Here is a 14,062-nt window from a genome sequence, read left to right as displayed (position 1 = left end):
AAGAGCTCAGTGTTACCATGGACTGTATCCATGTAGATAACCCATGTCATATAGGAGCTCAGTGTCACCATGGTCTGTGTCCATGTAGATAACCCATGTCATATAGGAGCTCCGTGTCACCATGGACTGTATCCATGTAGATAACCCATGTCATATAGGAGCTCAGTGTCACCATGGTCTGTGTCCATGTAGATAACCCATGTCATATAGGAGCTCCGTGTCACCATGGTCTGTGTCCATGTAGATAACCCATGTCATATAAGAGCTCAGTGTTACCATGGACTGTATCCATGTAGATAACCCATGTCCCATAGGAGCTCAGTGTTACCATGGACTGTATCCATGTAGATAACCCATGTCATATAGGAGCTCAGTGTCACCATGGTCTGTGTCCATGTAGATAACCCATGTCATATAGGAGCTCAGTGTCACCATGGTCTGTGTCCATGTAGATAACCCATGTCATATAGGAGCTCAGTGTCGCCATGGTCTGTGTCCATGTAGATAACCCATGTCATATAGGAGCTCAGTGTCACCATGGTCTGTGTCCATGTAGATAACCCATGTCATATAGGAGCTCAGTGTCACCATGGTCTGTGTCCATGTAGATAACCCATGTCATATAGGAGCTCAGTGTCACCATGGTCTGTGTCCATGTAGATAGCCCATGTACAGTCATGGCCAAAAGTTTTGAGAATGATACCAAAATTATATTTTCACATGATCTGCTGGCCTCTGGTTTTTATTAGTGTTTGTCTGATGTTTATATCACATACAGAAATATAATTGCAATCATATTATGAGTACCAATAGGTTATATTGACAGAACGAGTTAATGCAGCAAGTCAATATTTGCAGTGTTGCCCCTTCTTCTTCAAGACCTCTGTAATTCTCCCTGGCATGCTCTCAATCAACTTTTGGACCAAATCCCGACTGATAGCAGTCCATTCTTGCATAATCAATGCTTGCATTTTGCCAGAATTTGTTGGTTTTTGTTTGTCCACCCGTCTCTTGATAATTGACCACAAGTTCTCAATGGGATTAAGATCTGGGGAGTTTCCAGGCGATGGACCCAAAATCTCTATGTTTTGTTCCATGAGCCATTTAGTTATCACCTTTGCTTTATGGGAAGGTGCTCCATCATGCTGGAAAAGGCATTGTTGGGCGCCAAACTGCTCTTGGACGGTTGGGAGAAGTTGCTCTTGGAGGACATTCTGGTACCATTCTTTATTCATGGCTGTGTTTTTAGGCAAGACTGTGAGTGAGCCGATTCCCTTGGCTGAGAAGCAACCCCACACATGAATGGTTTCAGGATGCTTTACAGTTGGCATGAGACAAGACTGGTGGTAGCGCTCACCTCTTCTCCGATTAAGCTGTTTTCCAGATGTCCCAAACAATCGAAAAGGGGACTCCTTAGAGAAAATGACTTTGCCCCTGTCCTCAGCAGTCCACTCCCTGTACCTTTTGCAGAATATCAGTCGGTCCCTGATGTTTTTTCTGGAGAGAAGTGGCTTCTTTGCTGCCCTCCTTGAAACCAGCCCTTGCTCAAAGAGTCTCCGCCTCACAGTGCGTGCAGAAGCACTCACACCAGCCTGCTGCCATTCCTGAGCAAGCTCGGCACTGCTGGTAGTCCGATCCCGCAGCTGAAACAGTTTTAAGATACGGTCCTGGCGCTTGCTGGTCTTTCTTGGGCGCCCTGGAGCCTTTTTGACAACAATGGAAGCTCTCTCCTTGAAGTTCTTGATGATGCGATAGATTGTTGACTGAGGTGCAATCTTTGTAGCCGCGATACTCTTCCCTGTTAGGCCATTTTTGTGCAGTGCAATGATGGCTGCACGTGTTTCTTTAGAGATAACCATGGTTAACTGAAGAGAAACAATGATACCAAGAACCAGCCTCCTTTTAAAGTGTCCAGTGATGTCTTTCTTACTTAATCATGACTGATCGCCAGCCCTGTCCTCATCAACACCCACACCTGTGTTAATGGATCATTCACTAAAACGATGTTAGCTGCTCCTTTTAAGGCAGGACTGCAATGATGTTGAAATGTGTTTTGGGGTTTAAAGTTCATTTTCTGGGCAAATATTGACTTTGCAAGTACAGTAATTGCTGTTAAGCTGATCACTCTTTGACATTCAGGAGTATAAGCAAATTGCCATTACAAAAAATGAAGCAGTAAACTTTGGAAAAATTACTATTTGTCTCATTCTCAATACTTTTGGCCATGATTGTACTATAGGAGCTCAGTGTTACCATGGACTGTATCCATTTAAATAACTCATGTCATATAGGAGCTCAGTGTTACCATGGTCTGTGTCCATGTAAATAACTCGTGTCATATAGGAGCTCAGTGTTACCATGGTCTGTATCCATTTGTGACGCCTCTACTCGTAAAGCCCGTGTTTTACCCTGGGTGTTGGGGGACTCGGTGTCGGGTCCTGTGATGGAGAGATGGGGTGCAGCCGTGGCCCGGGCCCGACCCGTGTTCAGGGCCGTCACATTAGAAAGAGATGGTATGGGCTTATCCGGGTTGAGTGGCTGATTAACGACTACGCCACCTGTGATTTCTGGTGATGCGCCGCTAGCAGTCCTCTGAGGCTGGATGTTATGGCAGCCAAAGTTCTTACTACTCCCCACAGGCGAAGCGAGGCCTCAGGGCAGAGGGACAGGATGGAGGGGGTAGTAGATGAGGAGAAGGCATCCCGCGTCCCCAGTGTGGCGCATAAATAACAGTCCGGAGGCCATAGGGGTGAACTTCCAAGGCTTTACTCACTTAGATGGCAAAGGAAGGCGACTCCCTGCTCCCCGCGGAGTCCTGTGGTCACCAGGGACGGGGGTCCGACAACCTCCGAGTAAGTCCAGCATTCAGTCGCGACCCTACAGCAGAGTGTTCCTGAACTACAGACCGAATCCTTTCCTGTCTGTGTGTGTGCAAATAGGCCGGGTCTCCCTCTGAACTCTCAGAACAAGGGCACGGGTGGCAGCTCTGCTCCGTCCGATACCCGGTGGGATCCTCTGGGCCTGACCGGGCTTTCCCGTCCAGGACGTAGAGTAGCAAGGTCGGGTGTCGGGGGCCGGTACCCCATTTGCAGCCGGAGTCCCTCTGAATATATCAGGTTGGCGAGGACATGCAGAATAAAACAAGAAGGTGGTCCGAGAGCTGCCCGAGGAGACTGGAGACCACGTGACACAGACACAGCTGTTTATAAGGAATGGGGAAGTGTACACATTACACAGCTAGAATGTTGCTCATATTCCCTTTTATTGTTTTTTTTTTTTTTCCTACAGAGCATTTATAATTTATCATTATGCGAAACCTGAAGTTACTGAAGTCTTTGCACTGTGGCTCAGCTCAAGGTCTTGGCACTCCACAATGCATCACTGTGCGAACGGACACTGGGACAGTTCTCATTGGATCATGTTTTGGCGTTGTAGAGCTGGATCCTAATACAGAGCAGGTGACTGATTTATAAATTATTCCCATCATCAGAAAATTAATTTTTTTTGACATTCAGCAGCAATTGTTTTTAAAGGGTCATCAGGTGAAAACAAGTTATCATCTATCTGCAAGATAGGTGCTAACTTCCTGATAGGTGGGTGTCTCACCTTTGTGACCTGCACCAATCGGCATAATTGGGCACTTTTATCCTTTACTTTATGTTGTCAGTAAATTTTAGTTGATGTGTTTTTTTTTCTAGTAAATATCTGATTTTTGATGACCGTTTAGAAAAATTTGTGATTTTTAAAGCTTTGAATGCTTATATTTTTAAACCAGGTAGTCAGACCACACAAAATAATTAAAGAGGTTATCCACTACTTTATCATTGATGACTTATCCATAGGATAGGTCATCAATGTCTGATCGGTTGGGGTCTAGCACCCCCGCCGATCAGCTGCTCTCGGTGTTGTCGGTCGCTGGCCGTAACTGCTCAATTGCGGAGCTGCGCTGTCTTCTGAAAGTGACCGCATCAGGGTACTGCACATTCGCCTCCTATTCAAATCAATAGAAGGCGGATATGCAGTACCCAGCCATGGCCACTATAAGAAGATGGAGCAGCTCCGCAATTGAGCAGTTGTGGCCGCCAACACCAAGAACAGCTGATCGGCGGGGGGTCCGACACCCGGCACCTGACTGATCAGACATTGATGACCTATCCTATGGATAGGTCATCAATAATAAAGTAGTGGACAACCTCTTTATTCAATAACATTTCTCATACGTCTACTTTATGTCAGCATCATTTTTCACGTGTCCTTTTATTTTGCTAGGATGTTAAAAGGGTTAAAATTTGGTAGTAATTTTTCATTACCGCACCCCTCAAATTATTCTAAACTGGAATTAAGGCAAAGTAAAATGAAAAAATTAAGAATTACATTTTTTTTTACTAAAATAATGCTTTAGCTGCAAGTTTTCACAAGGGACAATAGGAGAAAATGGAAACTAAAACATATTACACCATTTCTCCCAAACATGGCAATATCTTATATGTGGTCAAAAACTGCTGTTTTGGCGCCACACAGCTCGGAAGAAAACTATTTGGAGCGTAATTTTGGCTGAATAAATGGCAGATGCCATGTCTGATTTGCAGAGCCCCTGAAGTACCAAAACAGCATAAACCCCCCACAAGTGATCCCATTTTGGAAACTAAACCCCTCGAGAAATTCATCTAGGGCTGTGTTGAATATTTTGAACCCACAGGTGAAAATGGATGTGGAACCAAAAATTCCGTGTTTCCCAGTAAATTATTGTTTTAGCCCCAAGTTTGTAATTTTCACAAGAAATAATAGGAGAAGATAGACCCCATAATTTCTTATGCAATTATTCCCAAACGCGGTGACACCCTATAGGTGGTCATAAACTACTGTTTGGGCTCACAGCAGCACTCAGGAAGGAAAGAGCACACTTTGATTTTTGAAATGAAAATTAGCTGGAACAGATTGTGGATGCCATGTTGCATTTGCAGAGCCCTTGACATTCCAAAACATCAGAAATCCCCACACAAGTTTTTAACCCATAGGTGATTCACGGAACATTATAACATTTTAGAAACGAAAAATTCCATTTTTTTCCCAGTAAAGTACTGTTTTAGCATCAAATTTGTAATTTTCACGAAGGGTAATAGGAGGAAATGGACCCCATAATTTGTTATGCAATTTCTCTAACATTTGAGAAACTAAACCCCCATAAGGAATTCATCTAGGGGTGTGTTGAGCATTTTTAATCTACAAACTACAACATAGACTCCCTCCATTACTAACCTGGGCTTCACGTAAGCCGCCAATACAAGGCTGACGGGAACCCCAACCCCATTACCCCACTCGCCACCGCAACAGGGCAATGGGAAGAGCGGAGGCTTAGCGCCAGATTTGGCGCATCTTATGGACGCGCCATTTCTGGGACTGCTGAGGAGTGATATTAATAGCCGTGGAGGGGGCTACTATTCATGGCCCCTTCTCTGGCTATTAATATCAGCCTGCAACTGTCGGTTTAGCCTTTTCTGGTTAGATTTTATAGGGGGGACCCACGTCAATTTTTTTCTGGGGTCCCCCTGTAATCTAGTCAGTAAAGGCTTAACAAACAGCTGTGGGTTGATATTAATAGCCAGGGAACATTTTTGGCTAATGGCCCCTTCCCTGGCTACTCAGATCAGTCCCCAGTGGTCGACTTTCCATCTGCTGGTTATAAAAATGACGCGGGAACCCACGGCATTTTTTTTTTTTTTTTTTTACATTTTGGGTTCTGTGCCCACGATCCGGACGTAGCCGCGCTTTGGACGCGTATCTTTTCTGTGTCCAAAAACGTTGCAGTGTATTGAACACAGGTAAATCCACATGTGTCCACTGAACCATGCGTATTTACCGCATTCAATTTATTCTAGAGTTCAACTTTCTGTTGCAGAGACTAGCGACTCCGCAAGAGAATTTGACATGCTGCAGTCCTGAAAGACGCGTCGCGTGTCAGTGTCCACGGTGATTCGCAGCCTCTGATGCACGCATAGTGGACATGGGATTTCTAGAGATCCCATCCACGATGCTGTACCATCTGGATGCTGTGGGTTTGGCGCTGTATAAACATGCAGCTTCAAACCTGCAGCGGCTCCTGATCGTGGCGACGTACCCAAATTTACCAGCAGCATGTCAATTTCTGTAGCTGACAAGCTAGTCTCCGCTGCAGATTTTGTCTGATTGAAGTGTCATTATATGCGGTGGATTCACATGTACCGACAACAAAAGTGCGGCATTAGAACACCGCGTTTTGGACGCAGCAAAAATACGCTGCGTCCAAAGCGCTGCTGAGTGCTGATCGGGGGGACGTAGTGGTTAACAAAACAGCTGTGAGCTGTTAATAATGGCCAGGGGCCATGTTTGCAAATGGCACCTTCCTAGGCTAAAAATTGCAGCTCACAGCTGACGCATAAATTACTTGAATGGTAATGCAAATGGTATTAGCTGACACCTAGCTCTTTTGTTTGGTGATGACAAGGCGTCAATCAGACCCTTTCATCACCAAACCTAATTAAAGTAAAGAGTTAAATAAACACACAGACACAGAGCAAGCACTTTATTTAAAATGCAACAGACACATTCTTAAATCATTTAAATTAACCAATATACTCACCCCAGTTCTGATGGTGCTCCAAGGGTTTAAGCAATGTTCCACCAAATAACTTTATTTAGCTCCAAAAGCATTCATTGATATACAAAAACTCTTCAAAAAAACGCTTTGAAAACCGCATCAAAAAATGCGTCAAAACCGGGCGGTTTTTCATCAGAGTTTTTCCTGCCAAGGAGATGCAGGAAATTTCTTCTTCAAATCCTGACCGTGCACACATAGCCTTATTCCGATTTATTATTGACCAACAGAGCTGTATGAGGGCTTATTTTTTTGCAGGACGAGTTAAAGGGTACTTTTGTACATATGGGGTACCTAACTTTTTTTTTTTTTTTTTTCTTTTGCTTTTATTCAGATTTTTTTCTGACTTGGAATGACAAAAACCAGCAATTCAGTTATTATTTTCAGATATATTTTTTTTACGTTGACAATTTTATTTTATTTTTTTACATTTTTACTTAGTCCCACTGTGGGACATGAATATTTTTTATTTTAAATGCTGGTTTCATGCGATTGCAGTGCATCAGACCTGTCAGTTCTTCACTGACACAGCCAGTTAGACCCTGTCTTAATAAGCCACCGTACGCTGAGGTCCTCGGGTTGCGATAGAAACTATCGGCACACGCATTGACCATCGTGGGAAGCCAATGGTGTGTGAGGGAGTCCTCTCTCTCTTTTAACCATTTAGATACCGCTGTTGCGATTGACAGTGGCATCTAAGGGGCTTATCGGCTCTGTCATATAATTTACACCCGCAGCATTTTCACCCATCGGGAGGCCTTACCCAATTATCCCTTAGCGCCATTAAAAACGGCACTAAGGCATAAGGCCCCTTAACCGCCATGAAAAGTTAAGGGGTTAAAGAAGCACTCTTGTTTATTTATTTATTTTTTCCTAAACCTGTGTAAATGTTAGTGTAGTGTAAATGTGTTAATATATTCACTAAACGCTGTCTTCGTTTATTACCAATTCCGCTCGTCTTGTAATTTTATATGACAGCGATTCATACTGTCCGGCTGTATGCCTGAGCTGGAAGTCTTTTACAATGAAAGCCTATGGAGCCTCGTTGTAACCCTCCATAGGATTACATTTTAAAAGCCACTTTTGAGTTACACAGAACGTAGTGTCCCCTAGAGGGTCTGAATTGTTATGATGTGACTCAAGAGCTGTGTATGATTCCTGAGAGAACCGCAATTGGTGAATATATGAACACACTGCCACTAAGCTACACTAACCTTTACACAGGTTTAGGGAGTAAAAATATTAACAGGAGTGCTTTTTTGGCCACATTCACACGTTCAGTATTTGGTCAGTATTTTACATTAGTATTTGTAAGCCAAAATCAGAAGTGGAACAATCAGAGGAAAAGTATAATAGAAACAAGTGCACCAATTCTGTATTTATCACCCACTCCTGGTTTGGCTTACAAATACTGATGTAAAATACTGAACTTGTGAACATGGCCTTAAAGGGAATCTGTCACCAGGTTTGTCCTTTTATGAGATACGGCCACCACCTTTCAGCCCTGATATACAGCATTCTAATATGATGTGTATATGCCCTGAACTGGCCTGCAACAAAAGAAAAACACCTTTTATTATACTCCCCTATGGGGCGGTCTGGTCCCAGGGGTGTTGCTGAACCTGGTCCGGCGCCTCCTTCTTTCGATGCCGTCCTTCTTCTTGTGGATGATGCGTCCTACGTCATCCACACAGTGTCCCAGGCATTGCGCTCCTGCGCAGGCATACTTCTCTGCCGTGAGTAGGCAAAGTAAAGTACTGCAGTGCGCATGCGCTGGGGCTCTTTGACTTTACCCGGTGCTGGCGCACTGCAGTACTTTACTCTGCCCTCGACAGCGCAGAGAAGTACGCCTACACAGGAACTCAATGCTGGGAACACTGTGTGGATGACGTAGAACGCGTCATCCACACGAAGCAAGAAGAAGGACAGCATTGAAAGTAGAAGGGAGACACCGGACCACCCTGCAACGACAAACTTTTTGTTCAGTTTTTTTTTTTTCTTGCATGTCTTTCAAGAGAAAATTTTTTAGTTACAAGGATGACTTATTGTTTTCAGTACCACCATTTATTTTAGCACATAATTTACTAAAAGCAATAAAAAAAAATATTTGAAGTGTGAATGTACAATTTTCATGGTCAAGAAAATACAGAAAAATCTTTAAATGAGAAGGTGTCCAGACTTTTGGTCTGTACTGTAGATAATTATTTTAAGTAGTAAAAGATACAATTATCACAGAAACCACATATTTTAAGACCAATAACTTAATTTTGAGAGATCTTCCAGGGCTTGTATTTTTTCTGCAGGGTGGTTATTCGTTTTTATTGGTACCATTTTTGGGTACAAACAACGCAATCATGCTCCCTCTGTCCAACCACTAAGATGGCACTATTGCTCATGTCAATTCAACCCCTTAATTGCCAGTCTATAGTGGCGGGTTAAACTGCAGCAATCAAAACAAGCTCTGATAATTGCAGTTACAGGTGGGTTATGGCTGTATAACACAGTTGGCACCCCATTGTATATAGAGCTGTCTCAGCTCCTAAACTTGGGCCATTCATGCATACCCAACATGTGATGTCTATAAAAATATAGGGTTGATTTAAACACATCTTCCCATTTGTAAGATTAATAACATTTAAACAAGAAGATAAACATATTTGCTATCATTGAATTCGTGAAGGTCCAAACTTGCGAAATATTATAAAATCTATTTATCTGTTGAGCACTCAAGTAACAATGGCAGAATCTGATATGTTTATGCATTTTTCTAGATCATCACAGATGTCTCTTTAACAGTGGAGAACTTTCTACCAGATGATGGAAGTGGTCTTGTTGTTGGGATACAAGATGTTCCTGACCAGGAGTCTGTGTGCGTGGCTACTGCCACTGGTGATGTCATCCTCTGTAACCTGAACACTGGCCAGGTAACTTTATTATAATGCTGTGTTTAAAGCTCGTCTCCAGATAAAGATTCATGTGACTTTGAGCAAGCTTCATCTTGTAGCTTCCTCAAGCATCCAGTGCAGACGGTCTCTGTACATTCAGCCATCCTTGGATTGGCTGCATCAGTCATGTACTGGCTGCTCTGCTTGTAAGTAAAAATCGGAGGGTGTGGGGATCAGCCCGGGATTGAAGAGAGGAGTAAGTTGTTTTTTTTGTTTGATTTTTTTAATATAATTTTGCACTTTTCTGCACTTTTTCAGAAACCGAATAACCACTTTAAGTCCTGTAAGTGATGTGATGCAGCCTCTATTGAACTGGGCTGTTTCTTCCCAACATATCTCACAGATGTTTGTTCTTTTTCAGACCTGGGGCGGTTGAGACCTGTGTCAAATCCTTAAATGTTTTATGTTTCTTGCAGTACCACTCCAAATTTTCATCTGTCTCTCAGTATTGTTAACAAGAGAAAGAACAAGCAGTACAGAAACGGGTGCACACCTATAGATACAAAGATGGTTTAAGTATAATTAGATAGAACATTACTCTATACTTAAACAATGAAAAACGTGAACTCCACATCAACAAAGTATCAATATACATGTATAAAGTGTGTAACAAGTATATGTTTAAAAAATAATAGGCACTAAAATAGTGAATCCCTCAGGAATACATTAATAAGTGAATACACTCCGGTATGAATCCATATGATAATAAAAAATAATAATCTCACCTTATACCTAGTAGGTTTTGGCAAACTATATTAAATATCCTAGATACAGGCCATATAGCCAGACAAGTGCAAAACCAAAAGACCTCATAAAAAGGCACCATGAACCAACTAAATCCCTATAGGATACACAAGGCAATAGTAGATATTGCAATAGAGTCTAGATAAAGACAAATCTTCATATAAATAGGAAGTATCACAAAGTACTAATGACGATATCTATAATAAGGATCAATCATAGCATATGTGAAGGAGCAATTGGAACCACTAAAGTAACCACATCTAGGAGGGTTTGGATCCTCTAACATTATTCTCACTTTCGGACCTTATCCCTTAGATATCACTTTTTTTTTTTTAAAATCTGATACTTTTTTAACATTACACATAAACAACATTGAGGCAGCACCCAACTAGCAATGCCCATTACACCCCCAAAATCCATATGGCAAAGACAAATTTAATTACAGACTGCATATTATCATATAGCTTATCTAACTGTTAAAGCATTGATATTTTGATCCATGGGTACAGAGCATAATATCTAATAGTCAGTGATTAGTTAAGTAGAACCTGAGAGACCACAACATTTCAAACTCAATTGATATTTAAAATAGACATAATATGATAACCATGAAACGTGCTCTATTTACCCCAGGTTTTATCAAATTTCCATATAGCCTTCCGCTTTTTGTACACTCCCTCTTCTAATCTCAATAAAAGACGCATTCTATCCAAAAATTCCTGGAGCCTGAGAGGGGAGGGATCCAACCAATGTGCAGCTATAAGCTTTCTGACCTGGTATAGAGTCCTCTTAACAGCTATTATTTCATCCTCTTCACATCCTATTATTTCTACATGGCCCAACACAGACACTTTAGGATATAAGGGTAGATTACACTCAAACAGATTATTAATGTACTGCACACACTCATTCCAGAATACCGCGACCGTCCTACACGTCCACATCATATGCATAAGATCTGCTCCTTCCTCTCCACATTTTGGACACACACTGTCATTCCTTGCTCCAATGCGCTGTAGAAATTTGGGAGTTCTTTATACCCTATGCAATAAGTACAACTGTGAGAGTCTATGTGCCTCACATGTAGATAGTATCGGAACGCTCCCCACCACCTCTTCCCATTCTTCCGAGGTTATAGTACCAATGTCACGTTCCCACCTCTCCTTAACATTTAAGGGTCTATCCCACTGAAATTGCTGCATAAGTATCCCGTAGATTCTGGAAATCAATCCCTTCCCACCTCTATGGCATAATAATGTGTTAAACAGTAGATGATGTTGGATTTTACTCTGCATATGTCGCGGCTGTACAAACCATGCATGCCTCATTTGGAGATAAAAGTAGAAACTAGTTTGTGGAATACAGTATTCTTCTTTCAGCTGTAGGAACGATTTAAATATTTCCCCCTCTAATATTTGTGCCACATTAGTTATTCCCAATTTTTCCCATATTCCGAATCCTTTCAATTTATGGATCTCTGGAAGGCCCGCATTATGCCACAACGGTGTAAACGGGGTAAAACCCTCTATTCCCAACAACAGTTTTATTTTCTGACACGTTTTCCCCTTAAGTGCTAGGGTCGGAAGATGCTGCCTAGCATCCCACCCCGATATTCCCGTTTCTAGAAAGGAGGTAATTGGCAAATTGTGTGTGAGCAGACGTACCAGTTTATCTTGGTTCCCCTGAATTAACCAGAGTTGTTGAGTCTGAAAGGCTAGAAAATATATCCATGGATTAGGTGCAGCTAGTCCCCCCTGATCTTTGGGCCTTTGAAGTGTATCCAAACTGATTCTGGCCACCCCTTTTTTCCAGATCAATTCCTGAAATAGTGCTTGAAATTTATAAAATATTCTCATGGGGATCCAGACCTGTGAAGTATGAAGGATATATAATAATTGGGGCGTTAATTAAAATGGTGTTAAGTTAGTTCGACCTACTACTGATAGGGGGAGTTTGCTCCAAGTATTGGCCTTTTGTTGAAATCTGGTAAGCAGTTCAAGTAAGTTTAAAGGAATGTAATCTCCGATAAATGTGGTCACTCTCTAACTCCGAGATATTTAAATTCTCGCACAATCTTCAAGCAAGTATTCCCTGCCCTAGTATTCAGAGACGAACTATCCACCGGCATAAGAACTGATTTATCCCAATTAATCCGTAGGCCAGAATGATCTCCAAACTCCCTTATAAAATTCATAGCCGTCGTCAGATTGCTCCGTGTTGCCCAAAAACAACAGAAGGTCATCGGCATATAGGGCCACCCGCTCCTCCAGTGTTTTATAGCGGAACCTCTGTATTTAGCTGCTGGAACGAAGCTTAACAGCCAACGGCTCCATAGCCAGGGCGAACAGTAAGGGAGACAACGGGCAGCCCTGATGCGTGCCTCTGCCCATTTCAATGCTACCAGAAAGAATGCCATTAATTTGAATCCGAGCTACCGGATTGTTATATAGAAGCCGTACCCAGGCCTGAAATCCAGTACAAAACCCCATCTTTCTCAAAACAGCCCATAAATACTCCCATTCGACACTATCAAAGGCCTTAGCGGCGTCAAGTGATAGCACTGCCCTACCACCCGCATTTTGTGACTGCATTTTCAGATTAAGAAAAAGCCGGCGCAAGTTAATTGCTGTCGTCGACTTGGCCGGTATAAACCCAGTCTGGTCTTCTGCAACCAAATGTGTGATAACTGCCACCAGTCTGGTAGCCAAGACCTTAGCTAAAATTTTTACATCTACCGAGAGTAAGGATATTGGCCTATATGATTCAGGGTTTAATGCATCCTTTCCAGGTTTTGGAAAAAGAACTATGCTAGCCTCCCTCATTGAAGTCTGCAAAGCCCCCCCTTCCTCGCCCCCTTAAACACTTCCAGTAACCTGGGAAGTAAACCCCCCCCCCCGCCCCCCCAGCCTCCTTATAAATTTCCGCGGGGATCCCATCAGTACCAGGGGCCTTGTTATTTTGAAAATCTTTTAAAGCTTCCTGCATCTCCTCCAGGGTGATTGGTGCATCTAGTTGCTCTCTCTGGCTATCTGTTAGGCATGGTATTTGCATATCATGAAGGTATAGATCTATGTCCCTTTGCGCCTCAGTCAGTTTGGAGGCATATAATTGTCTGTAAAACTGAAAAAAATCTTCCATTATAGCCTTTGAATCAGTAATTACCACACCCTTAGTATCCCTGATAGCTGCAATCATAGGAGCCCCAGTCTGGGCCTTGGCTATAGTGGCCAGCAAGTGCCCTGCACTCTCCCTCCACATAAAATTGCTGGTTAAGAAAGAACCGTTTATGCTCTGCTTGTTTCAATATATGATCATTTAGTGTAGCCTGTGCCCGTGTCCAGTGCTCCCTGTTCTCTATGCTTGGGGACCCAACATACCTCTGTTCCAATATGTCTACTTCCCTCCGCAGCTCCTGAAGATGGGCCCTGTTTTTGGATTTTTATCATGGAAATTTTCCCCTTCTCCCATGACAGCACCACCTGAGAGAGGATATCCGCCCACCAAGGACAGGAACCTACTGAATAAAAAGGCGGTACCTCTCCTCCGCATCAGTTTTTGGTTCCTGTCCCTGATGGGAGCCTCACCAGGTGGTACCTCACGTACCTGGATTATGGACGGTGCGGCCTGGAGGCCGTGGAAGCAGCAGATGGTCCCTGTTCCCAGCCCATCTGGCTGCTGCCCGGGTCTGCGTGTGGGGAGGAGGTGCTGTTTTTTGGATTCCTCCCCGCATGCGCCGGGG

At 42.9% G+C, this 14,062-nt stretch overlaps 1 protein-coding gene across 1 annotated transcript in view; it reads left to right on the top strand.

Annotated features, from left to right (window-relative positions):
• Nucleotides 1-14,062, top strand: part of ELP1 (elongator acetyltransferase complex subunit 1) — a 128,468-nt gene that overhangs the window by 1,367 nt on the left and 113,039 nt on the right. Inside the window, exons 2-3 of the mRNA XM_073636918.1 lie at nucleotides 3,289-3,458; nucleotides 9,406-9,558. Coding sequence (XP_073493019.1) covers nucleotides 3,309-3,458; nucleotides 9,406-9,558 — 303 coding nt within the window. The 5' untranslated portion in view covers nucleotides 3,289-3,308. The remainder of the gene's footprint in view (nucleotides 1-3,288; nucleotides 3,459-9,405; nucleotides 9,559-14,062) is intronic.

Source organism: Phyllobates terribilis, unplaced genomic scaffold (genome assembly GCF_046119375.1).
Source record: "Phyllobates terribilis strain yellow unplaced genomic scaffold, ASM4611937v1 Scaffold_1__5_contigs__length_1240528914, whole genome shotgun sequence".
In the NCBI taxonomy this organism is placed as follows: domain Eukaryota; kingdom Metazoa; phylum Chordata; class Amphibia; order Anura; family Dendrobatidae; genus Phyllobates; species Phyllobates terribilis.
Note: the sequence above shows the minus strand (reverse complement) of the source record. Positions and strands in the feature narration are given on the sequence as shown.